Consider the following 27,464-nt stretch of genomic DNA (forward strand, 5'->3'; position numbering starts at 1 on the left):
AAAAATAATAATAGATTTCATTCATACGCTCCTTTCAAACCTCAAGGTCACTTTACAGTCAGAGTATACGTTTTTCTGTGGGTGAGCAGCGGCAGCCACACGCGCCAGCGTTCACTCAACCCGGAATAACTCAAATAGATACAAAGCTAGCTAGCTAGCTAATTAGATAGATAGCCAGCTAATATATAGCTCGCTAGATAGCCAGATGCAAAATGCATTTGTTTAGATTTTATTTTTGAAGAGAATAAAAGCCCACAATAACAGAAAAGGTACACTTTTAAATTACACCGTCTTTTGTAAAACAAAATAAAGTCTCTTTCTGTATTTACAAAGTGGAGCTATAGATCAATTCCTCAGCAACGAAGATAAGATTGTGGGTTTTCCTCTGTTTTCAATCCAGCATCCTAAACTCTGACAGGTTTTCCCCACTTTTGTGGAAGGGAAATTAAATCCAGTGTTCTGCTGTTAGGTTGTAAGATTGATTTGAAGATGCAAAATCCTCCACGTTTTCCAGCACTACCTTGCACTGCCGTTAAAATGAAGCAGCCATTTTCTTTTTTCACATTCACATTAAACTGCTTACGGACAACTAAGAACTCGGTTTACAAGCAAAGACATTTTTTTACACGTAAACTGCATGAATATAAAAAGTACAGATTTGGTTTCCAGCATAAATCAACAGTCGAAGTATCAACAGTCGAAGTCTTTGTTTCACTTGGTAAGATGAACATTGGGAACCCAAGACTAAGCCCTCCCACCAAAACAAAACAGGGATGCAGACAACGTTTACATTGTTCCAATAACAAGAACATACCATCATGAAATCGAGAGAGAGAGAATTTGTGCAGGGTATCTGAAGAACAGTCAGGTACACTGCAAAGGTGCATTGATAACAGTCAAGAAACCTTCCAGAAAGTAAACACAAAAGGGAGCTCGATATACTTTCCAACAAAGCAAATCGTGAAAATATTAATTAAACATATATACATATATCAAAAGAAACGTATAAGGCAGTTGGAGCGAAATGCAAAGCGTTTGTCTGTTTTGTGATGACCTGACTTGAACAGCAGGAGGCAGTGCTGCTCTACTAATGAGTCCAACAAGCCCAAACCAAAGGAAAAAATGTGGATTGTTGGTGCTTTGCGTGTGACTTTCACAGTCTTTTTGAATGGCAACATGGAGGCAGGACAAGACTGTACCTGATAGATCTCATTTCATGATCTGAGCCGCTCCTCGTCACGTCATCGTGGTCTCTTAACTCATTCACTGCCAGACGACCTGCAAAAAATGTGTCCACTCCAGTGTCAGGGTTTTTGTCATTGTCACACCAATTTCAGGACCCACACAATATTGACTTTTAGAATGACATAACCATTCATGTAAAGGTTTCTTCAGCCGTCATATGTACTTCTTTGAAGGTGTCGGTCGTTTCGCTCCTTATCCGAAAAGCTTTGTCAGCGAACTAAAAGTTTGCTGGTAGCTCTGGCCCTTTTTTTTACTGTGTATGACTGACTTTTAGGGCTACATACACATTCAATGCAGCGTAAGAAACATTACACTCTCTTCTTTCATCAGAAAAACAATAGTTAATTCCTAAATGATATAGGTTTGGAGTTATATGAGTTTGAAATGAGGGTGGTTGTCCAAGATACAATGCAATACATACATATTGCTTTATGTAGCGCTTTCACAACAGCTGATACTGGAATAAAGCGCAAACATCCAAAAGGGGGGAATGCCGCCCCCTTGTGGAGACTGCGACCAGTGCTTTATCGGCCCCCTAGCGAGAAAAAACAAAACCCTAACAAATTTGGAAATGGCGCTCGACGTAATAAATTCGTGAATGGCAGTGAAAGAGTCAAAACGGGTAACATCCGACTTAACGACTGACTTCCGTTCCGACCAAACGGTTGTAAGTCAAAACGGTCGTAAGTCCCTTCAAAATGTTGAATAGAGACTCTGAGGCTAAATGACTCGCAAACTCCCCCTCTTAAAATGTTAAAAATGGGGTCTGGAGGTCGTGGTCGTAAGTACGGGCGGTCGGTCGCAAGTCGGACCGGTCGTAAGTCGGACGTTGCCTGTATGACCTGGTCCGAAGTAGAAGTGGACTTTTGACATGAAATGAGCGAGATAAGAGCTCGCCTTGATGTGAATTGGGTGTGCCTCATTTACACGAGAAGGCGTCTTTCCAAAATTCGGCTAGAAAGCCACTCCTTTTTCTCTCCAGTGGATTTGGAATTTGGATTCCTTTCAATCGGTGAGAAGGACAAGTTCGCCCTCACTTCTGTCCCCTTTGTCACTTTCCTCGCCTTCGCTGTAGGGCGCTCGCTGCCGTTGTGTGTCCGCCTGTCTCAAGCGCGGCGCCGCAGACGCGGTTGCGGCGGGCGGAGCTTGGACTGGAGCTTGCGGCAGGTAACGCTCCAGCAGGGAGGAAGGAAAGGACGCGGATGCCACGGAGACGCCGTTCCCGGCGCCGCCGCTCCGGTACAATGCGTCGTTGTGCGAGTAGCGGAGGGCTTGAGGTTCTGCTGGACTGGATACACAAGACAAATGGACAAAAATAATCATGTGTACAAATAAACTAACAAAGTGACGCACAAAAAAGTGCATCGATTTCCTGCGTCTTGTATTGTGATGCGCCACATATATGGGGTGACAGTCTTAAAGGACAACCGACAGCACTTTTTTCTTTCCTAACTGACATCAGAAAAACCTTTGATAGCATCTAAAATAGGCAAAACACACACTATGATATTTTAGTCAAATGCAAAAATGACTTCAAAGTGTGCAAAAACTACTTGAAATTGAAGCCGGAAGTGGCCAGTTTCAGAAGGCCCCCCCCCCCCCCCCTGTTCGCGGTGTCACCCCAAGACAAGGTCTTGCCTTGCTGGAGAATCAAAACAATGGCTTCAGATTGGGAGAAGATGCTTTCTTCTTACTCATCCACTTATCAATATGACTCAAATAGTTCTGAAGAGGAAAGTATGAATGTTTGCAATGTCGATTCAAGAATTTATTCCGTGTCATTTTGAGGCATCTGGAGAGAAATGTCGTGACAAACTCTTTAGTACTCACAGTACCCAAAAAAGACAGAAGAGGGCGACAAAGCTCTGTGGAAATTGTCTCCTGGGACGTTTTTTTTTGTCAGCGAACATCAAATACGCTTACAAGTCTTGGTGCAACACACACCCATTCACCATGGCGTTATTGTTGCGTTTTCCTTCTAATTTCACCATCAACACCAAGTTTTCAGACCAAACAAAGTACCGCAAAATGCATTGAGGTGATGCAAGCTATGTCCTTTCTCAGTCAGGGGCGTTCCTTTTGTGACGTGACGTCAGGAATCGTCACCAACTCAAAAACAAGACTTCCGGAATATTCAGCGCGAGTTAAAACGTAAAATATAGCTTTAATATGCGTCGGAATCTTTGTCAAATACGCTCAGTCAAAGTCATTTGAAGCCATTTTCCAAATGATGGACGCAACATGTCCGGAGGCGTCGCTTGTCCTTTAAGAGGGAGGACAAACGTTTGTAGTCTGCTGCGGTGGATTTGGGTGTGTGCTCACACAAAGGCCAGAGGATAAGAAGGTATTAGTCAGGAATCTTAAAAGAAGCGCTCGCCGCCCGTCAATTAGTGAAATGCTTCCAACAACAATTTTCTTTCTCGTCACAGGAGGAAATGTTGTTTGCAACAAGGAAATGTGCGCAGACAAAGTGTCCTTTGGAAAAATAAATCATCACCCGCATCAAACCTCAAACATGCTGCACTCTTTGTTTTCACTTTCGTTTTGTCGATTCAAATTCTTCTTTAATCGTACATTAACTCATTCACCGCCATTCACAAATTGATTCGCAAATTGAAAGTACGACGTCCATAGGGCGCCATTCCCAAATTTGTTCGGGTTTTCTTGTTTCATGCTTGGGTGCCAATAAAGCGCCGGCGATGGCCTCTGGCAATGTTTGTTGAAAGGCGCTTGAAATAAAATGGATTATTATTATTATATAAACTAATATGTATGTATGTATTGTATTGCATTTCAAGCTCATATAACTTCTTTTAACTAATCTTTTTTTCCAATGAAAGAAGACAGTGTAATGTTTCTATCGCTGTATTGAATGTTGACGTCGTCCTAAAACTCAATATTTTGTGGGTCTTGGAATTGGAGTGACAATGACAAAAACCCTGGCACTGGAGTGGACGCATTTTTGCACATGGTCTGCCAGTCAATGCGTTAATTTCGACGCTGTGGCCTCGCTTGCATGAAACAAATGGCAGATATCCCCGTTCGAACATTCTGGCTGATATTATAACAATGAACCCACTGGTAGATTATTTGGGAGAAATCTGTATCAACATGCGTACGTCACAGACAAAAGCTAAAGCGCTAATGTTGGAACAGAACGTGCTAATGGTGAGCATCCGAAACAGTCACAGTGCCAACTTTGCTCTTCTTCTTTGACAATGCAAATGAAATGTTTGATGGCGTTTGTGTGTTGTCTTCGTACCTCCTGGCGTAGGTCGTCCTCTGTTCTTGTCTGCGACTCTTCATCATGGCTTTGTACTCGCCCACCCTCAGCCGCCGTCCCTCCACAATGCAGGTGCGTTTTGGCCGAGGTTTGTATTTGTAGTCCGGGTAGCGTTCCAGGTGCTGCCGGCTCAGTCTGGCCTGCTCTTCGTAGTAAGGTTGCTTCTCCTGGTTGGACATGGACTTCCACCTGGAGCCTAAATGCAAACGTGCAACCGTCAACCAGGGCAGAGGACAGCGCAGCACGGGAGTGATGGAGGCCATCTTGTGGCTTTGTTACTTTCAAATTGGAGAAAGGACGCTTCGAGATGGTTCTCTGACGTTATGAAAATAGGGACAAATTGCTGGACACGGCGAGGTATTGTCACAAAGGACACCATCTTGCCTTGCTCATTGAACTGAACTCATTCGCTGCCGTGCCCAAATTTAGTTGCCAAATGAAAAGCGTGACGGGTGGTCGGGTTTTGGGTTTTCGATAAAGCCCCGGTCAGACCTCCCTTCCACGCATTTGCATTTTGTCCATGTTAGCGCTTTGTTCCGGCTTAAGCTGTTGCTAAAACGCCATACAAATTCAATATGTATTTTGTACAGCCGCCCCCATTTCAAACACATGTCACTTCAAACCCATATAACTTAGCAATTAACTCTTTTTTTCTGATGAAAGAAGAGAGTCTAAATTTTCTCACGCTGCATTGACTGTTGATGTAGTCCTAAAACTTAATATTCTGTGGGTCGTGCAATTGGAGTGACAATGACAAAAACCCTGGCATGGCACTGGACTGGACTGGACTGGACGCATTTTTGCACGTAACATGCAGTGAATGAGTGAGTACATAAGGAAAGGATATTCAAAGTTTTAAAAAATGGTATCGCTAAATGCTATCAAATCTTTATGTCCATTGAAAAACAGAAAGCGGGCTGACTCATTCATTGCTTTGCTTCAGACTCAATAAATAAGAGTGAGAAAAGCCACCACACTTTCATGACAAATACTGTTTGGACAGCCTCCCTCCACTGCGCAAAAGACACATTATGAGCGACACACAGAAACGCCGACATGAACATGAAGGGGGGACTGCAAAACCTTTCATCACGGGGGACACCCTGAACCAGGAGTCAGCCAATCACTGGGCACACACAGATGAACAACCATCCACGCTCACACTCACATCTAATGACAATTTTGTGTTCAATCAGCCTCACGCGCACGTTTTTGGAACGTGAGATGGAAACGGAATCGCTGGAGAAAAGCCACGCGGCCATGGGGAGAACACGCATTGACACACCGGCTGCCTGCTGTTGATACCCCCGTGTGTCCGAATGGAAGAAGCCACCCCCTCCGTCCGCCGCGATGGACTCACCCAGGATTTTGCTGATGGAGGAGTTGTGCATATCAGGAAAGGCCTGCAGGATTCTGCGCCGCTCATCCTTGGCCCAAACCATGAAGGCGTTCATGGGTCTTTTGATGTGACCCGACGAAGGAGCGGGACGGGCTTCGGAGTAACTGCCGGACACCTGCAGGATGCCTACCAGGCGGATGGCCGTGTGTGTACAAGGCGCACTCTCAATCAATGTTGGATTTGCAAACTTTTTTCATTTATAACACCGGACTATAAGGTGCAAAAAATCCAAATGTAATATAGAAATACCTTAGCTTACAAACTTCATTGGTTCCCAGAAAGTATGTGTAAGGCACGTTGGTCACGTGACCAAAAATCAAACAACACGCCGCTGACAGATTTCGCTAATGGTGGTCTTGAAATCCTTAAGCAAATATTGATTCAGCTTTAAAGGACAACCGACGTCTCCGGACAAATTGTGTCCATCATTTGTAAAATGGCTTCAAATGACTTCTACTGAGCGTATTTCACAAAGATTCCACCGCATATAGCTAGATTTTACTTTTTAAGACTCGCACTGAATATTCCGTAAGTCTTGTCTATTCCCTACGTCACTGAAGGAACGCCCCTGACCGAAAAAAGGACACATCGTAGCGGTCCTTCCATCACGTCAATGCATTTTGCTGTACTTGTTTGGTCTGAAAACTTCGTGTTGCACCAAAAACGGGCAGAAGAGGGTGACAAAACTCCGTGTAAGGAATTAATCAGCCTGTGGAAACGGGCTGATGTCAGTTAGGAAACAAAAAAGTGATGTCGGTTGTCCTTTAAGCTGCTTTTGTATCGATATAAGCAGAGCAAATTGGCTGGCGGGAGATGAAAAGGGCATCGTAGTAACCGGATGATCGTACTAACCGGAACTAATTACATCATAAAAGACTAGAAATTTGCCGGGAAATGAAAATAGTATCGTATGAAGCAGTACTATCGATGTCGCGAGACTTTACTGTATACACATATAAGGCGCAGGGTCATCTTTTGAAGACAATCAAGGCATTTGGGCGCGCCTTATACACCAAGGAATACGCTATATGTGTGGAATTGTTTTGTCATGAGCAAATAATATTTTCGCGCAAAGGCAATTTTTGCCCCTCCCTGGTTGGCGTCCACTTACTCTCAGAGTCACTGCTCAGGTGGTCGTCGGCGGGCAGCGACGTGTGCCGCTCGTCGCCTTGCTGGGAATAAACATTTTGCTCGGCACAACGAGGATACTTGCACTCCTGCAGGAAAAAAAAATCATGCAACTATTAAAAGTCAACAAGTTGAATTGTCATTGGGATGAATCGGTGAGAGGCTTTATGAGGGCGTTCCCTATTGAGTCATTTTGAAACATTAACTTTACACACGTGAAACAAACAAGCTGTTGTTCAAAATAAGTGCGAATAAAGAAAATGACGACACAATAGAGCAAACCTGTCAACCTGACTAACGCCTCCATTTTGTCCTTACTTACTGAGAAAAAAAAAAAAAAAAAAAAAACAGCCGTGTGTACTATTTGATTGTGCAATTTTAGGAACATCATTTCACATGTAAGCATGAATACTTTGAACAAGTTCCAACATATTTCGAGCAATCATCAAGTATAGAAATACCTCAGCTTACGAACTTACTTGGTTCCCAGAAAGTGTGTGTAAGGCCAAAAGTTTGTCTGCCAAACATTTATTTCCCACAAGAAACTTAAAATGAGAATAATCCGTTGCTAGGACCCCATAAAACATAATTTTCCACTAAATAAGCCTTAAAATGACACAAAATAGACCTTATTTTATGGATAATAAATGTGCTATGGTATTGTAATGAAAGAAATAAACTGTACTGTATAAGAAAGTCATTTGTTGTCAAGTTGCCGTGCTTTCTCACTCACACTGTCCCCTGTGAGCTGCTTTTCGTTAATCCAAGAAGTTTTTCAACCTCTTCTATTGCCTGAGAACGTTTCTTAGACAACAAAGAAATACCCTTAGCCACACGTAGCAATGGTCGATTTAGCATGCTGTTACTGGGACGCTAAGTCACACAAACGCACACCTCGTTGGTGTTTTTGGATGATCCCCTTCTTCTGCTCGACCGTCATTTTCTTTTGTGTCCTCTTCGGCTTAACACTCGCCCGCGGTGGGGTCTTTTTCGCTCTCATAATAGCAAAAGTACTGCACTCGATAAGAAACCACATCTGCACTCAAAGAATGGGGTTGTGGAAAACTAGTCCGCCAGCCATCGTGGCGCCGTTCGACCGTGTGGTTTGGTGTTCATCCGCCGAAAACTTGTCCGCGAGCCACCGTGGCGCTGTGCGGTTTGGTTCGTCGGCCGAAAACTAGTCCGTTAGCCAAGATTACATGCTCGCAAATTTAATGTTCGTGAGGTGAAAAGTAAGCTGAGGTATCACTGTATCTTTGTTCTGGCTATGACTGGCTCTGGCTTGATACCAGAGCGAATGGCGCAATCAGAGCCAGTCGTAGCCATTCGTACACACGTTGAAGCGGAAAAATCCAGAGAAGATTGTGCATCCCGTCCATATACTACGTGCAACTGGCTACCAACGTTGTCAAAACAACAATAGCAAATAAATGGTTGTCATGGCAGCCAATGACAATATTGGTGGTGGCGCACAGATCATTTAGCGTTTGTAGATTTGCTGACCACTTTTCTGCTGCTTTGTCTGTCCGTTTCTTTTTGTCGCTCTCTCTCTTGGCCTCCAGCGTGGTGACTCCTCAGTAGTTGTTGGGCATCGTGAATGGCCTGGCTCACAACATCACTGTCTCCCAGTAAATCTTTGGCCACAAAAAAAAAAAAAAAACACAGAGAGACAGAGACGTTATATTTTAAGAACAATAATACATTTCATTTATAAGCGCCTTTCAAGGTCACTTTACAGTCACAGGATAAGTTCTTCCGTGGGTGAGCAGCGGAGGCCACACGCGCCAGCGTTCACTTAACCCGGAATTACTCAAATAGATAGAAAGATAGCTAGCTAATAGATAGCTAATAAATAGCCAGTTAACTAGCTGGATAGAGAGCTAATAGATTGCCAGCCAGCTAATGTAAGCCGAACCTACAGAAGCAAAATATTGAAATCTAATAAATCTACGTTTTTTTGGTCAGAAAAACCCATTTGCCGCAAGTGTTCCAAAAAAAAAACGTTAATCAAATTGTGAGATTGAGCACGTCCACGTGACTAAATCAAGTTGAGCTTGTGATTTGATGGCGTCATAGCAAAATGACGGCGAGTCCAAACTCACTGAGGGCAGACCGTGATGGGCTGTTGGCTGCATCCTTTGACGCTTCTCTGTGCCTGCAGGTGCTGTGCGGCCCGAGCGATCCCATCGCCATGCATTGCGGACTGGGCGCTTTCCCACACTTGGACGTCAGGTTCAGGGGTTGACCGCCCTCCTAAACACAGAGTGAAAGCAACTAAGTGCATCGAGTTCATAGTGAGGATCCGTTCAAGGGCTGTCGGTGTCATAGCCCGCGATGAGAAGAAACGGCCGGCCGCGGCTTGGAATTGAAGCGGATTTCCGCGCAGATCAAAACGGGGCGGATTACAAAGCTGCAGAGGATCCTGAAGAATCCACGATGGTAAAGTGTGTTAGACTCCAGAGGGTTGACGTCTCACAGAAAAACTGGTTCTTTGGATTTTTTTTTCATCCCTCTTGGACCTTTTCAAACACACCTTGTACGCATGCAATCTATGCGAGCGTACGTGTCAATCAGGCATGTCTGAACGTATCCGTCACACCCAAGGTCGTATCTTTCTTTTCTCTTTGTATACTCGTCTTTTGTTTAACGAGCTCTGGTAATCGGTCGCTAGCTTGAAAAGCTGCCGTCCTTACTCCCACACTTACACAAAAGAACAAGAGATGCAAGCCTTTAAAAAACAGGGTGTGTTGTGTTTGAGAATTTCGGTAGTTCCTGAACAGGAAAATCAGTGAGTCTGTAGGTAAGGTGTCATAACAGCGCTGTTGAATAGTACACAAACACTTTCATTTATAGCTTCCACAATGAGATTTGTACTTGTCTGAGTGTCTAAAGAAGATGACCAAACAATAATGACCTTGGATAATTTGAGTATCATTCAAAAGAACGCAAACAGCAACAATTTGGATGTGATACCTGGCGGGTGGAACCGCCGCTCCTCTTAACAGACGTGGATAGCAGTTGCATGGGGTAGTCCACAGCTGGAAAAGATCACACATTTTAATAGGAAAAAAAAATACCCTTTGATTGGTGCATATATATCATCATCTACCAGTGGCGGGCTGTGGATTTCATCGCTAGGCCTTCAGTAGTGCTATGTCACACACGCAGCATGATTCAGACGGTCTGAATCAAGCCAGACTGAAAGAAGCGTGGTGTGATTTATGACAAGTCCAATAGAGGGCACCATTAGCCAGGAAATAACTCACCGACCTTTCTTCGTGATGTCCATTTTTCTGAAAGTCCGTTTTGAAAATGGAGTTATCAGTAATTCTGCAACCATATCGATTTTGTCTCCTTCAGCCATCGCGGGTTGACAAAAACTGCTATTAAATCAAATCTATATGCTTAAGCAGCTCACGACCCATGCAGTGTGCTAGCTCTGGCCAGTATGCGCTTATCAGTCGTGGCTAGTGATACTTTGATTGGCTAGTAAATAGCCATTCTTGTGACTAGCCACTCTGACATTTCCAGCGCCTTTAAGCAGGCCTTTGGTTGCCAACTCGAACTCTGATTGGTTAAAGCAACTGTTTATCGACATTTATTGTTATGCTCCAGGGCCTGCAGAACCGATTGTGAAGGCGTCCAGGTTGATTTCTGACCCTGGTAATAAATGATGGCTGAAATGCGATTGGTTAAATGCTTAAATGCGAAAACACACATCTGGAAGCAACAATATTTACATTGAAAAGTAATGAAAGGAAGCTGAAAGACAATTTGGAATGATTTCATAAACATTTATGTACAAAATACAATGAACATCAGTCCTTGATTCAGATATTTTTAGGCCAGCAGAGAAGGCTTTGACGCTCCGCCACTGTCATATACACCCTTGCTATTCACTCATTTTCTAAAGCATTTGGAAAGCCCTTGCAGTTTGTTTTTTGGGGTGTGCATGTGTTTTATTGCAAGGACTCACCTGGCTTGCATGGGATTGGCTGCAACGGCAAACTTAGCGGTGGTTCAGACGACACTGAAATATTTTGGTGGAACGCGGGGATCATCACGTAGGGCATGTTGACCTGTTGGGACACATGATTAAATGATTTTTTGCTATGGAATGAATCATTATAATTGCCGTAGTTTCTGGAATACTGTATAAGGCGCACCTTCAATGATTGACATATTTAAAAACGTTTTCCAGACATAAGGTGCACCGCATTATAAGGGCCACCTTTAATGATTGACATATTTTAAAATATTTTCCCAACATAAGGCGCATGATGAGGCGCATGGTCAGCTTTTCAAAAAATATGTTCTTTTAGGTGTGTTTTATAATACGGTAATAATCCCAGTTTAATAAAAATCATATTTGGCCGTCATTTTAAAATACTTAATTTAATTGGGAAAATATCGAAATGTTTGTATTGGTTGCCACAATAAGAGCAATTATGTAAGATAATGATGTGCTTTCACAAGCTGAAATTGGCTGCCAACCAGTTCAGGGTTGACTCTGCCAACTGCACAGAGACGGCTGGCATGGGCTCCAGCATGCCTGCGAGCGGTCTGAGGATAAAACACTTCAAAAGATGGATGGATGGATGGATGGATGGATGGATGGATGGATGGATGGATGGATGGATGGATGGATGGATGGATGGATGGATGGATGGATGGATGGATGGATAATTTCACAAGGCCATTTTGCAGAATCTGCTTGCGGGCCGCACACATGAAATTTGCTGTGCACCTACTGCTGTGCATTTATACACTTTGGTGCAATACAGTTTATTCTAATTCATGCATCAGATACACAAAGTTGTATCTGAATTGAAATTGTTGAACTCATTCACTAATCAATTCAAGAATTGAAAATATGACGTAGAGCGCCATTCCCGAATTAGTTCGGATTTGTTTTTTTTCCCCTATATAAGGTGCACCAGAGTATAAGGTGCACCTCCAATGAATGACAAAAGTTTTCCAAAAATAATATAGAAATATATCGATGTTTTTTTCTAATAAATAATACAAAAATACATAAAAGTTTTCCAAATATAAGGCACACCACATTATAAGGTGCTACAATACGCACTACGTCTTCTGCGGTGAGGGGGGGGGGGGGGGGGGGGTAATGTAATCGGTGGCTACTGACAGTAGTTGTGAGACCGCAATATGACTTCACATATAAGGCGCACCGACGTTTAAAGGACAACCGACGTCTCCGGACACCAGAAAATACGGTACTTCAGTCATGAATATTTTCTTACATGAATTGTGGGACGAATAAAGGTTTTCTGATTCTGATTCTTTTGTTATGGAGACTTTTGGGGTATATTTGAAGGGATCGAATTGGAAAGAAATTCCAACATGACGGCAGGCGCTTGTCACAATTTGTCATATAAGACAGGCCTTCATTTAGTGAGTTGGTTTGTGCGTGAGAGAGAAAGTGTGAGAGAGAGAGAGAGAGCATGTGTATTGTGGTCGACCTGAATCTGCTGCTGAAGAAGGTTGATCTTGTGCTGCTGCTGGATCAGCTGCTGCTGTTGTTTGGCAATCTGAGACACAATCCATGTGTTTGTTACACGCATATAAACAAACACACATCGTGTCTTGCTGCATTGTACGTGACACACGGTGCACAATGTGAGCAGGCTCAGGATCTTAATCAGGTGCTCAAACCGCAACAATGCACTTGTACTGCCTTGAGTATACTGTACTTACACGCAAAAGTGAGGCCCTTTTTTGCTGTCGACTGAAAACAACTGAGTGATATCAAAAGATGAATCGCAAATGAGAATATTGTAAAAAATGTACGTTATTTTACTCATTCACAAATTCCTTCTGAAATTGAAAATATGACGTAGAGCGCCATTCCCAAATTTGTTCTGGTTTAGTTTTTTCATGCTCGGGTGCCGATAAAGCGCTGGCCATGTTTTTCTTCTTTTCCACAAGGGGGCAGGATTTCCCTTCTTTCCATGTGAGCGCTTTGTTCAAGTTTCAGCTGCAGCAATTCTCTCCGAACTGCCACCCCATTCCATCAAGCCATCAACGACCATCACAAAGGTAAATAAAACGACTTCATTATACAGTGCAGTGTATTTCTTTCTTTACAATACAATATCACATTTATTATACATAGAATAGGGTATATTGTTTGTAGTTTTAAGGCTTATTTAGTTGAAAATTATGTTTTATGGGAAGCTGGGAACGGATTATTCTCATTTTAATGGTTTCCTATGGGAAATTAATTTTTGGGATACATACTTTTCGCCTTACACACTCTGTCTAGGAACCAATTAAGTGTGTAAGCCAACGTCCCACTGTAACTCTTTTTTTCTGATGAAAGAAGAGGGTCTAAGGTTTCCAACACTGTATTGACTGTTGATGTTGTCCTAAAAGTCAATATTCTGTGGGTCCTGGAATTGGAGTGACAATGACAAAAACCCTGGCACTGGAGTGGACACATTTTTGCACATCGTCTCGCAGTGAAGGAGTTAATTTCCACGTATTTGAATGTGAAATTTGATCCACAATTGAACAAGATTTAGTTGTTTTGACCTTTTCTATGTCAGCAAAGCGAGCAAAAAATATCCCACCTGCTCTTGCTGTTGGCGGGCCAGCTCCATTTGTTGCTGTTGTTTTTCTAGAAGCAAGGCGGCCATGTTCCTCTGCTCGGAATGGGCACCGAGTAGTTGTTCCCGTAGTCCGCTCAGTTGGTTGATCATCATCAACAACTGGAGCTCCTTCTCCGCCAGAGACTCTGGGTTCCCTGGTTGTTCATACAAGAAGAAAAACATGACATACACATGTCTTTGTAGGAAGGACAACCGACACCATTTTTTTTTTGTTTCCGAACTGACGTCAGAAAAACGTTTGAGAGCATCTAAAATACTCAAAACACGCAGTGTGATATTTTTAGTCCAATGCAAAACACCAATCAAAATGACTTCAAGTGTCCCAAAACTGCCACAAATGAGCTCAGAACTGGAGAGATTCAGAAAGTCCCGCCCCCAGTTCGTGACGTCACGTCAGGAAACTCCTTCACAAACTGCCTTGCTCCAGAATCAAAACAATGGCTTCAGAGAGTCCAGATTCGGAGAAGAGGCTTTCTTCACACAAGCTTCGTTGGAAATGGGCTGATTTGCCTTTAAGTGTGGCACAAAGTGAATGAAGACTTTGGACGGACCTTCCTTGGCTTGCCCTTTTGGTGGATCCTGCAGCTTTGTCTCCTTGAGCATGACTTGGCCTTGTATGTGGGGCAACTCTTTACAAGTAGAATCGTCCTGACAAGAAAAACACACATCGTGAGCAGGGGTGTTTTGTTTGTATTGTTCAATCAAGATTTTTAAAAACGTGGACGCGTCTGGTAAAGATCTATGCAAACTGGACTGTTATTTTTGTGTAGCGCTCCATTGTGAGTCGACGTTGTTGCTATTGTTTAATCACCCCGTGACAGACAGAGACAGAGAGAGACAGACGTTTTTATGTTCATGTTAAAATTGCTGAGATTTAAACATATTAGTTTGTTTTTATAGTATTTTACAAATGAGCTGCTCTTTGTGTGTGTCTGTAAAATACCTAAAACAAAGTTGTTTTCCAGACTTGGAACGAATGAATTTGTTTTACATTGATTATAATGGGAAGTGCCGATTCGGTTTTCGAACAAATCCGTTTTCAAACAGGTTTCTGGAACGAAAATTGAGGTATCAGGAAATGTCAGAACTATGCTTGCTAGCTTGTATTTGGGGCGTTCTTACCAAAGGTGAACAGGAGAGAGGTGGTGTAAGCTGACGAGCCACCAGCGGTTGATTCCCTGCCCAGTCGTGAGAGGGGGACATCTTGAGCGTCGGTTCAGCGTGGTTGAGGATTCCAGGTCCTCGACTCATCTCCTCCTCTTCCAATTTGACACCAACACACGTCGCGCCGCCGTCCACGTCGGAGAGGAGGTGCATGGCCGCAGGGCTGGCCTCAACCATTCCTTTTGAAACAACACGTACAATTATCTGTCACTGGGCGTCAATAAGCTTATGATTCATTTTTACTCGGATGCTTGACGTGTTTTCAGTAAATTCAGCAAATTTGACACCAGGGAAGGAAGGTTTCACCCATTGACCGCACCGCCGAGTGTTTCCGTTGGGTTAAATCGTGTTCTTTTCTCCTGGTTCAGGTCTTCATTTGTGTCATCTAAATATTCAATCAGCAGGAGGCAAGGTGATAGACAAAAAAGAAGATTGATTGATTGATTGATCAGGCAGCTCGAGAATGTTCTTGATGGGAGAGTGGAGAGCAAAGCCAAAAGAGAGAGAGAGAGAGAGACAAGAGCGCTCGGCAGTGACGTCACTTTGGAAAGGACCTATCATCTGCTAGATACAATCAGGAAGATTTATTATTAGCTTAAAGGACAACCGACGTCTCCGGACAAGTTGTGTCCATAATTTGTAAAATGGCTTCAAATGACTTCTACTGAGCGTTTTTGACAAAGATTCCACCGCATGTAGTTAGCTATATTTGACCTTTTAAGACTGGCGCTGAATAGTCTTGTTTTTGAGTTGGTGACGAGTCCTCACGTTACGTCACTGAAGGAACGCTAGGTCAGTATCATCCAATCAAAATTGCGCTTTCAGCCAACTGCCGCCCAAACAGGAAATGAACAGTGAAAAAGCGAAAATACGCATTGAGTTTGATCTGCGAGCCAGATGCAATGATCAAAAGAGCCATATATGGCTCGGGAGCCATAGGTTGCCCACCCCTGGTGTCGAGGTTGCGACCAAATTCCCACATTTGAACCAAAGTGACTGAGAAAGTGTCAGTGTATCTCAATATGTCGATTGTTCCTAGCTCTGCAGCCGGTGAAAGAAAAGCACAGTAGATGGCAGGACAACAATAGAACAAAAGAGAACACGCAGACACACACAAGGGCAAAAAGTGCAGAGGCAGAAAAAAAAAGCCATTGTTGGAACGTGGGGAACAAAGGAAGCAAGGACAATGGGGGAACAACGGACAAAAGCCGGCGGCCGTAGGAAACGGCCTGCATAACAATGCCAGCGGAATGCGCCGACCAACTGGGGAAAAAATGTCAAGCGCCGCCATTCTGCAGGAACAGAATGATGATTAGAAGAAGCCCTCCTTGGTGGAACCTGCAGCGCGAGTCCAAACAATGCCGCCAGTCTACCGGCGTTCCAGGTTTCAAACCTGCGCTTCTGTATGCTTGTCTTCCCACGCTCAGGCGGACAGTATACGTGTGAGGATGCATTTCAGCGATGGCGGACCGTCAAGGCCTGCACAGCCTTCTCTGCTGGCCTAGACATATCTGAATCACAGACTGATGTGAATGATATTTTGTTTATGAATGCGTATACAATAATTCCAAATTGGCGGACCGTCAAGGCCTGCAAAGACTTCTTCATACCTTTGACGATTATTACTTATGGATGATAAGAGAACCCCATTGACTTAAAGGTCAACCGACGCCTCCGGACAAGTTGTGTCCATAATTTGTCAAATCACTTCAAATGACTTCTACTGAGCGCATTTTACAAAGATTCCAGCGCAAATAGCTAGCTAGATTTGACCTTTTAAGACTCGCGCTGAATATTCAGGAAGTCTTGGGTACTTTTCTTCGTCTGAAAACACTGTGTTGATGGCCAAATTAGAAGGAAAACACATCAATAACGCCATGGTGAATCCTTGTGTGTTGCACCAAGACTACTATTGGATACTTGTTGACACAAATTCCCAGCAGACAAATCCGCCCATTTCCAACGGAGCTTGGGCGCCATCTTGTACATTTTCTTGGACGCTGCATTGGAGTCGAATTGGCTCAAATTGATACGGGAGGACTTCTTGAATCGATTGCAAACATTGTTGCTTTCCTCTTCAGGACTATTTGAATCCTATTCATAACTGGATGAGTAACAAGAAAGCATCTTCTCCCAATCTGAAGCCATTGTTTTGATCCTAGAGCAAGGCAGGACGTCCTGGCGTGACGTGGCGAACAAGGGGGCACGACCTTCTGGAACTTGCCATTTCCGGGGTCATTTTGATCCTAGAGCAAGGCAGGACGTCCTGTCGTGACGTGGCGAACAAGGGGGCAAGACCTTCTGAAACTGGCCAGTCATTTTGATTGGTGTTTTGCATTTGACTCAAAATATCAGCCTGCGTGTTTTGGCTATTTTAGATGCTATCAAACGTTTTTCTGATGTCAGTTAGGAAAGAAAAAAATGGTGTCGGTTGTCCTTTAAAATGACAACCAGCTTGAATGAAAACGTTTGAGCGGTTGCCACCATGGTTGTCCACCGCGAGACGAATAAAGGGAGATCCAAGCCAATGCTATCTAAATGATGGGTGTCTTTACATGTTCCGCACTTGAACCACAAACTAGTTGAAGCAAAAAAATGCACGTTGAATTCATGACAATACTTTGACATGATTAACACACCTGTCAGTCAACTGTCATTTGAAGCAGTGAGAAAGCCCAAAACGGCGTTTAGCTCAGAAAAAAAATGCACATCAGCCTGGGGTGCTTGAACTGAGGTATTGATGGTTGGATAGGGCGAGAGGAGCGCTAACACCCAGCCACGTGTTTTGTCCCACGCTGAAAACGACCCCTCGGGTTTCCCGTTCAAAGTGTCACAGGTGGCGTTCACACGCTCCCTTTGAGAGTGGCTGCCTGTGTGACATCCAACGCCTCGGTATGCAGACAATTTATGCGACCTACTAAGTCGTTGACAGTCAGGAATGCGCGTCAATGCGAATTGCTGAAACAATGTCGTCAAGGGCAACAATGTAAGACTTGTACATCGCTCGCTTTTGTTTCAGAAGTCGACTTTGCCGATCTGCAGCTGACTGCGCCAGAATGGATGGCCACTCAGATCGCCACTCAGCGTGTCCATGCGTGACGCTAGAAGAATAGTAGTGCCGTCTTGCACCTCACATTTTACCAGAGGCGGACCGTCGAGGCCTGCAAAGCCTTCTGTACTAGCCTAAAAATATCGGACTCACAGACAGATGTTCATCATATTGTGTTCGTGAATTCTTAGGAAATAATTCAGAATTGGCAGACCGTCAAGGCCCGCAAAGCCTTCCCTGCTGGACTAAGAATATCTGAATCACAGACTGATGTTAATTATATTTTGTTTATGAGTTCTTATTAAATTATTCCAAACTAGCAGACCGTCAAGGCCTGCAACGCCTTCCCTGCTGGACTAAGAATATCTGAATCACGGACTGATGTCCATATTTTGTCCGTGATTTTGTATTAAATAATTCCAAATTATCTTTCAGCTTCCTTTTCCCCTGTTGTGCTGCTTCCTGACGTGTGTTTTTGTATTTTAGCATTGAACCAATCACATTTCAGCTCTCATTTATGACCGGGGTCAGAAATCAACCTGGACGCCTTCACAATCAGTTCTGCAGGCTCTGGAGCATCAATGTTCTGGCAAGGTCACCTCTATCCATTAGGGACAGAGGGCCATGTTTACCAGCACAACTTTAGTTCGCTGACGAAGCTCTTCGGATGAAGAGTGAAACGTCCGACACCTTCAAAGAATTTCAGATGAGGGCTGAAGAAACCTTTTCCTCGATTTTTTTGTGTGATTTCTGAAAATGTTTCTTTTTGATTTAGGAACATTGGAAAGAAGATGTAACATCACAAGACCTAAAAAAAAAACCTCTCCAGGAAATTTTTCGCCCTTTACCTTGTAAATTTCCACCATTTTTGGGCTTTTTTTTTTAAAGCAGATTTTAACCAACGTTTCATAGAATGTATTTGATTGCCTTCAAACTTGGGGTATTTCATCTAAGACTTTTAATGTGAAAAGTCACTGGAAGCTTTTCACTTTGGTTGACTGAAATCTCTGCGTTTCTTTGAGAATTGAAACCATCTTCTCCAATCACAAGAAACACTAACAAGTTGCCACACATCAAAGAAAACACGTTTGCCTTTTTGAATAATGGAGCTCCTGTCAGTTGCTTTTCTTGTACTTTCACATTGGCGTTTTCTTTTTTCTCCGCACCCGGCAATGCAACTTGTCGGAATGATATTGTCTCCTTTCAAACGCCTGAGGCAGAAAAGCACAATGGACGGCGAGCCACGGCCAAGTGTCACAATCAACGGTTGCTGTTGTTCTTGTGACTCAAAAGACAGACGGTGACTTGGTCATAAACAAACATTAAAATACAGCTTCTCATACGACATCAATTAGGGACCTGATTTTCATCTCGGTGAACTTTGTATGACAGTCAACGGGGCGCCAGCATGATATCACTTCACTTTATTTGCAGTACATGTTTGTGTTGTTTGGAGGTGTGAATACTTTTGCATGGCAATGACATTTTGGCAGCTCGGGTTTCGCGGCAGAGAGCCAGCGCTGTAATTTGATTTAGACAAACGCAAGCCGACGTGCTAGGAAATGTTCAAACATTAAGAACAGTTTTCTTAGCGTGATTGCTATGCTAGCTAGTGCATTCTGATTTTTGCCAATCCCAGTAAATAACGGAAAAACAGACACATATCATTTAGGAATTAACTCTTAATGTTTCTTACGCTGCCTTGAATGCTTATGTAGTCCTAAAACGCAGTATTCTGACGGTCCTGGAATTTATAATAATAATACAGTAAAGTCTCGTTATATCGATATGGGATATATCGATAGTCCCGGTTATATCGATACTATTTCTATGCACGCGCGGAGAAAATTACATGCAAACAGGGTCGGATATATCGATAGTCCCGGTTATATCGATATTTTTTCGGACTCCCTTGAATATCGATATAACGAGACTTTACTGTAATAATACATTTAATTTCAAGCGCCTTTCAAAACACACAAGGACACTTCATAATAAAAACAAAGCACACAACAATAAAACCATAGTAAAATGATAAATAATCAGATTAAACTAGACATTGAAAGCAATTTTAAACAGACGTGTTTTGAGGTGGGATTTGAAAATAGAAAGGGAGTCAATATTGCGGATGTTGGGTGGAAGTGAATTCCAGAGTTTGGGAGCAGAGCGGCTGGAAGCTCTGCATCCCATCGAGGTGAGACGGGCAGAGGGCACATAGAGGTGAAGGGAGGATGAATGTGAGTGAAAATGACAAAAAAAAAACTTGGAGTGGACCTATTTTTTGCAGGTCTGGCAGTGAATGAGTTAAAAAGCAGCCATTTCCCTCTCAATGGATGCAACTCCAGGCGAACCCCATCCGACACACGCACCTCCAACGAAACAGGTCAGCCTTTGTCATGGCTAGCAAGAAGCCACCGTGGCATTTATAGAAGCCGTTTGAGGAGGAAGAGGGTAGACAGAACAGACTCCCAATGAAGAGACAGAACAAGAGAAAGGGAACAGTGGATGCGTCTGAAGGCCACTATTCTTGGTTGGGTTTTTTTCTTACTTGACAAAGCGCACCCCCAACGCTCCACCCTTTCCATGCTCTGCTCCTTGAGGGTAATCCAGACAAAGGAAGCCCGACTCTCACAATGTGCTCCCTCCTTTAGCCTGCCACACTTTATATCCTCACTACATTCACTGCTTCTTCTGAAGAGCACCGCTGTGTGTGTGCGCATGTGTGTGTGTGTGTGTGTGTGTGTGTGTGTGTGTGTGTGTGTGTGTGTGTGTGTGTGTGTGTGTGTGTGTGTGTGTGTGTGTGTGTGTGTGTGTGTGTGTGTGTGTGTGTTTCATGGCACTCCAAATAAGAGTGGTGGGGGTCTGTGTTTGTTAAGGGACTTCTAGGGCAAGGGGCCAGTAGCTGTGAGGTGTTACTATAGAAACGCCTTTGAGCACAACAGGTGATTCTACTGGAGGGGGGGGGGGTGTTCATCTCCACGGTAGGAAACAACGGGAGGCCATTAGTCTTTGTGCGCGACTTTGTAGAACGGCGTATGCCACAAACAACTTGGTTGCACAGGCCTTAACCAGGTCCAATAAGACACAAATCATGTCTGGAGTCGCTTGCTGACCACCTTCATCACACACTCGCTACTTTGTACGCAAGCCCTCCATACGGATGATGCCGTACTCTTGCACACACACACACACACACACACACGAAATTAGTTATCTTCAATAATGCCGTTTCGAATATGATTAAAAATGGACGTCACGATTGTGAAGAAGCAATTGCTCATAGCAGTTCATTTGTGTCCATTATTCGAAAAAAGTTGTAAGGTACAATGGAAAAGAAAATTACAGTGATACCACAGCTCACAAACTTAATTGGTTCCCAGAAAGTGTGTGTAAGGCATAAAGTCCGTCTGCCAAACATTTATTTCCCATAAGAAACCATTAAAATGAGAATAATCTGTTCCCAGATCCCCATAAAACATCATTTTCTATGAAATAAGCCGAAAACTACGCCAAATATACCTACTTTTATATATAATAAATGTGCTATTGTATTGTCATGAAAGAAATAAACAGTACTTTATAATAAAGTGGTTTTATTGACCTTTGTGATGGTCATTGATGTAGTTGCCTCTTGACGATATCCGAGTGAAGTTGCGGTGCTTTCTCGGCGCTAATACCCTCACTCACACGGTCCCTTGCTAGCTGCTTTTCGTTAATCCAAATCAACAGAAGTTTATCAACCTCTTCTATTGCCTGAGACCGTTGCTTAGTCAACACAGAAACACCCTTAGCCACACGTAGCAATGGCCGACTTAGCGTACTGGTACTGGTATGCTAAGTCACACAAATGCATATACTTTGTTGGTGTTTTTCCATGATCTACTTCTTCTGCTGGACCTCAATTTTCTATTGTGTCCGCTTTGGTTCAACACTGGCCTGTGGTGGGGTCTTTTTTGGTCCCATCATAGCAAAAGTAGGGATTGATTCGAGCCATTATCAACAAAGTCACTTTTGGCATGAGCCACATATTAGCTACCGTTTCACTTGGGGGTCTGTTATGACGGAAAGCATCGAGAAATAACTGTTGATTTAACTCTTGCTTGCTTGAGTTACTGACATGGGTTGTTTGGCGACAAGAAAAGACTTTGAACGGCATATTTTCCGGTGTCTATCTCTACCTCAACCTCCATCTGTGTCTGACCTGATTGGCTCATAAAAGAGGTCATATAGAGTATCTTTTTTGAGTATGTGGACCAAAGCTGCCACCCAGAAGGTAGAGGAGAGGGATTGATGTCCTGCCCAGTATAGCATCATCCCTCTCCCTTTTTGTGGATTTTATATAGAGATCTATCCTCCAAGCAACCACCCCCCGCCCCCTCCACGCCATCTTCTGCACTAGATGTTGCACAAGTGGTGAGGATGTCGAAATTGATATCTGAATTGCTGCTACTCAAGGCGACGTCATTAAATGATGCCCCACAAAAGATGGACGGGACTGGGATGACATGACATGACATGAGATGAGATGAGATGAGATGAGATGAGATGAGATGAGATGGGACTGCGTTTTGTCGCAGCCGCTGAATCATCTTTTGGATGGTTTTCTTCTTTATTTATTATTTTTTTAACTCATTCAATGCCATCCCTGAATTTTTTCAGGGCGTTAATTAAAACCATTGAAAAAATAAAAAATAAAAAAAATAAAACATAAAAAAATAAAAAATAAAAATAACAAAACCTAACAACAATAAAAAATGAAAAAAAAGAACAAATGAAAAAATTGAAAATTAAAAATCCAAAATCAAAACTCAAAATTTAAAATTTAAAAATAAATACATACATGAATAAATAAATAAATAAATAAATAAATCCTAACTATAATAAAAAGACAAGACAAAATGAAAACAATAAAAAGCATGTCATATTTTGCATTTAAAATTAAAAATTAAAATTTAAAATTTAAAATTTAAAATTTAAAATTTAAAATTTAAAATTTAAAATTTAAAATTTAAAATATGACATGCTTTTTATTTGTACCAGTTCAGATTGTTTTGTTTTTTTTGTAGAAAATCTTGACCGTTTTCCATTTTGATAAATGTGTGTCACCAAAATAAATGAACAGGTTTTCTGTGTCTTGTGTGAGTGACTCATGTTTGCGACGTGGCATTATAATAATCATAACAACAACAACAATAAGAAGAAGAAGAAAACATTATATTTTAAGCGTCTTTCAAAGCTCTCTAGGGACAAGCATAGGTACTATAATAAATAATAGCACCATTCAGAAATGCGGCGTGGATAAAGCTGTCAAAAGTCATCGTTTTGTTGACTCGGGCAGGGCAACCAACAGGAGCAGGAGTTTTTAACCTTCAACTTTCTTGTGAGTCATTGTATAAGACAATGCAGTCAGGGGTGTGTGTGTGTGTGTGTGTGTGTGTGTTGGGGTGGAGGTATCTAAAGAGATCACAAGGCTTCCACGAACAAGGCATTGTTCTGTTTGATTGGCTAGGCCTCACACTACGCTGAACAACTGAAGGAGACACACACACACACACACACACACACACAATGCCACTCTATTGTGGCATTCACTGTGGACTCCTGGTTGAATAGGATTGAGAGAACAATGTCCAAAGGATCTAGGAGGTCAGGATGAGAGATGAGTGAGTGAGTGAGTGAGTGAGTGAGTGAGTGAGTGAGTGAGTGAGTGAGTGAGTGAGTGAGTGAGTGAGTGAGTGAGTGAGTGAGTGAGTGAGTGAGTGAGTGAGTGAGTGAGTGAGGGAACAGCGGTCTTTGTCTGCTTGACTGCCCTCATGGAGGTGTTCACTCCATCACCAATGACTACACACACTGCAGAAAACTAGCGGGATAGCAAACTCGCATGTTTGCCCGTACTCAGTCACAAAGTTTCAGAAGAGAAAATATAAATAAGGTCTCACACGACACAATGAAATATAACACACACACACACACACACACACAAAAGATATTATTACATCACAGTAAGGAGTATTAACACATTCACGAATTTATTCGGGAATTGAAAATATGACTGCGAGCACCATTTCTGAATTTGTTCGGGTTTTATTTTTTTTTTTTTTCATGCTTGGGTGCTGATAAAGCGTTGGCCAGACCTCTGGCTATGTTTTTCCCTTCCATGAGGGGGCAGCATTTTCCTTTTTCCAGATAGGCGCTTTGTTCCAGCTTCAGCAGTTGTTAAAGTGTGATATTAACCAATATGTATGTATCGCATTGTATTTTGTACAGCCGCCCTCATTTCAAGCTCATATCACTCCAGACCCATATCATTTAGGAATGAACTCTATTTTATCTGATGAAAGAAGAGGGTCTAAGGTTTCTTAGGCTGCATTGAATGTTTATGTAGTGCTAAAAGTCAGTCTTCTGAAGGTCCTGGAATTCAAGTGACAATGACAAAAACCCTGGCACTGGAGTGGACACTTTTTCAGAATCAGAATCAGAATCAGAATACCTTTATTCGTCCCGCAATGGGGAAAATGGCATTTTGGCCCATTGTCTGGCAGCGAAGGAGTTAAAAGCAATCCCGGCACAAACATTCGGCGTGGGGTCATTGTTTGTGCTGTGAGCATTGTTAATGTTTGTTTCTGTCATGGTTGTGTTTGTTTTTTACTTCAAGCGTGCTTCTCGTTTGCTACTTTGGATTGGCTTTGTTTCTCCAACTTCCTCAGGCCTGGATTATGGAGTCCTCCTCCTCTGCCTATTTCTTTCTCTCGTCCTACTAATGCAAACGATGTCTATTTATCTATTCATCTATTCATCTTTTCAATCCGTTTTGAAAACCTGCATCTACGCCCCCAACCCAAAACCAAAGGAGAGCGAGGTATTTCACCTTTGAACCCTACCCCATTCTATCTTTCGATGTTTTGTCTACTCGAGGTGAACGGGTTCATACGGGTTGGGAGGTAACTGGGACGAATCCTTCCCCGCGTCCGAACCACCCAAGCACGCTCATCGGTTGTTTCAGTAGAAATCTAGTGTTTCGCCGCAGAGGTCAGGAGTTCAAGACCCGGTCCGGACTGCCTGCCTGCGTGGAGTTTGCGTGTTCTCTCTGGGCCCGCGTGGATTTCCTTCGGGCGCTCCGGTTTCCTCCCACATGACCCAAAACATGCACGGGAGGCTGATTGAACACTCCAAATCGTCCCTCGCTGCAAGCGTGAGCCCAAACGGTTGTTTGTCTCTGTGTGTCTTGCGATTGACTGGCAACCAATTCAGGGTGTCCCCCGCCAGGTGCCCGAAGACAGCTGGAATGAACTCCAGAACCCTCGTGACAAACAAGCGGTCCGGAAGATGTCCGATTGCTTTCAATAAATCGACAAATGGAGGACACCGTTGTTGAAAATATCGATGAAGAAAATGGCAAACAATGTGAACAAATCATCAAGCTTATGGGAGAATGTCTTATGGACAGATGAGAGCAAACTGCAACTTTTTAGCAAGGCACGTCAGTTCTATGTCCAAATTGAACACTTTCTCCAAAGCGACGAGGAAGCCGTCGCGTGTGCGCTATGTCGTCAAAACGGAGCAATGCAAGACACCTGTTGAATCATTTGAACAACCAGCTCCCAAAGTGGAAGGAGACCTTGCGCAGCGTAGCCCACGTAGCCCTGAGCTCATAACTTGCTAATAACTGGCCGGCAGACATCCGAATAAAAGCATGTTCTTGTTTCATCACTCACATGCAAGGAGCGTCCATGCTAATACCTTATGTTTACATTTTTTATGTTTACATGATAAGGCATATCTATTTTTCCTGATAGATCCATTTATGAGTTGCTTGATGTATATTGATTTTTATTCTGTATGTGTTATAATGTTGAATAAAAATGATAATGATGGGAAAAAATGCATGTTTCAAAATTTTCTATGAACTCATTCACTGCCAGACTTGCAAAAAGGTGTCCACTCCAGTGCCAGGGTTTTTGTCATTGCCACTCAAATTACAGAATATTGACTTTTAGGACGACAAAAACATTTCATGCAGTGTAAGAAACCTTAGACACTCTTCTTTCATCAAGAAAAAAAATGAGTTATTTCCTAAATTATATCGGTCTGGAGTTATGTGAATTTGAAATGAGGGTGGCGGTCCAAAATCCAATGCAATACATACATATTGGTTTATATAGCGCTTTGACGACAGCCGAAGCTGAAATAAAGTGCTAACATCCAAAAGGGGGAATGCTGCTCCCTTGTGGAAGGGGAAAAAATTGCCAGAGGCCATGGCCAGCGCTTTATCGGCGTCCAAACAAGACAAGACAAAACTGGAACAAATTCGGCAATGACGCTCCACGTCATATTTTCAATTTAAAACTGAGGTAGTGAACACGTCACACCAGTTGACGGTTTGACCTTCAGAAGCTGAGCCTGGAACTTCGGATATTCAAGGATGATATGAAGTTACATGAAATACAAAACGAAAAAAAAAACCCGTGATTTTTACTCTTCAATTGAAAATGTTAAAAAAGGAAACAAAGCAGAAGTCGTGTCACTGCATTTGAGTGGAATTCATTCATTTGCTTCATCATCGTCCCAAACTCTTGATTGGCTCTTTTGCCAGCATGGATTCCTGCCAGACTCCGACGCCCGAAAAGAAACACAACAGCAAAGTTGCCGACTGATAGCCACGCTTCGAAACTAAAACCCGAATAATCGAGTTAGAATCCCATCAAGAAAGACACGGTTGTCCTAACGTGGAATTAATTATACGTTTCAAGCGGCAAGTTTAGCTCGCCGTTAAATCAGAATAATAAAGGAAGGAGAGAGCAGAAAGGGAGAAAATAGTCAAATAGTGATTCAGGTGACACTTACCAGACAGTCCGGGTGCTTTTTAATTAAAAAAAACTCCTCAAGAAAAGCAAGACAAAGTTCGTCTTCTTTCTTTTGCCGGCGTGTAAACGAGATGAGGTTCAAATGTCAAACGATTCAATCCGGTTCTTGTTCTGACGACGTTCGGGGTTGAGCTCAACAGTGTCAACAGTGTCACGCCGACTCCGCCGACGAAAATACGGCGTCGTCCTCCGTCGTCGTCGTCGTCGTCGTCGTCTCATCCGCAGCCAAGCTGGCGTGGAAAGCACAAAGTGCCAGAGAGAAAGCAGTCGGTGGCGGCCCAAAAGCTCGGCTCCCACTTAAAGGGCGAGAGTGGGACTCCAGGTTGAGGTTGCAACCGGAGTGGGGGAGGAGCGAGGTGACAACCAAAAATGCCTTCTGCTCTTTTTCTTCACGCCAAATGCACCAATTTGTCTGTGAACTATTGACGAGTTGCTACCTGTCGTTGGTTCCTTTCAAACAATGTAAAAGACTTTAAAGCAGAGGTCCCCAAGCCCCGAGCCGCGGACCGGTATCGGTCCGCCGGTCATTTGGTACCGGGCTGCTCAGAAAGAGTAAATAATTGACATCAAATGAACAATGACCAGATTACATCCATCTATGATTTACTCTTGACGCATGTCAAAACACTTGTCTAGGTCACGTGATACATACCGCGAAAATTAGCCCACCGTAAGCTAGCAAAATGAGTAAAAAAACAAA

At 43.0% G+C, this 27,464-nt stretch overlaps 1 protein-coding gene and 1 long non-coding RNA gene across 2 annotated transcripts; one reads left to right on the forward strand and one right to left on the reverse strand.

Moving 5' to 3' along the window:
- sox13 (SRY-box transcription factor 13) lies at positions 1 to 27,120 on the reverse strand. Its single transcript, XM_089011228.1, has 13 exons — positions 26,745 to 27,120; positions 14,810 to 15,030; positions 14,239 to 14,335; positions 13,649 to 13,821; positions 12,539 to 12,607; positions 11,032 to 11,134; positions 10,029 to 10,093; positions 9,158 to 9,308; positions 8,559 to 8,689; positions 7,039 to 7,144; positions 5,889 to 6,053; positions 4,508 to 4,724; positions 1 to 2,533 (listed from the first exon to the last, which is right to left on the reverse strand). Exons 2-13 carry the CDS (start codon positions 15,026 to 15,028, stop codon positions 2,251 to 2,253), a joined length of 1,779 nt encoding a protein of 592 aa, XP_088867354.1. The 5' UTR covers positions 15,029 to 15,030; positions 26,745 to 27,120; the 3' UTR covers positions 1 to 2,250.
- Positions 9,315 to 17,947, forward strand: LOC148889818 (uncharacterized). Its single transcript, XR_016116751.1, has 3 exons — positions 9,315 to 9,494; positions 13,005 to 13,115; positions 17,871 to 17,947. It is a non-coding gene; the product is annotated as an uncharacterized LOC148889818 (long non-coding RNA).
- Positions 27,121 to 27,464: the final 344 nt, after the last annotated feature.

The sequence above is a fragment of the Hippocampus bargibanti genome, linkage group LG12 (genome assembly GCF_051943395.1).
Source record: "Hippocampus bargibanti isolate YZ-2025 linkage group LG12, ASM5194339v1, whole genome shotgun sequence".
Classification (NCBI taxonomy): Eukaryota; Metazoa; Chordata; class Actinopteri; order Syngnathiformes; family Syngnathidae; genus Hippocampus; species Hippocampus bargibanti.

Coding starts and splice junctions, on each gene's coding strand:
- sox13 (XM_089011228.1), bottom strand. CDS start 15,028: ATGGTTGAGGCCAGCCCTGCGGCCATGCACCTCCTCTCCGACGTGGAC. Junction 14,336..14,809: donor CTCTCTCCTGTTCACCTTTG/GTAAGAACGCCC, acceptor TTTTCTTGTCAG/GACGATTCTACTTGTAAAGA. Junction 2,534..4,507: donor AGGACGACCTACGCCAGGAG/GTACGAAGACAA, acceptor TTGTGTATCCAG/TCCAGCAGAACCTCAAGCCC.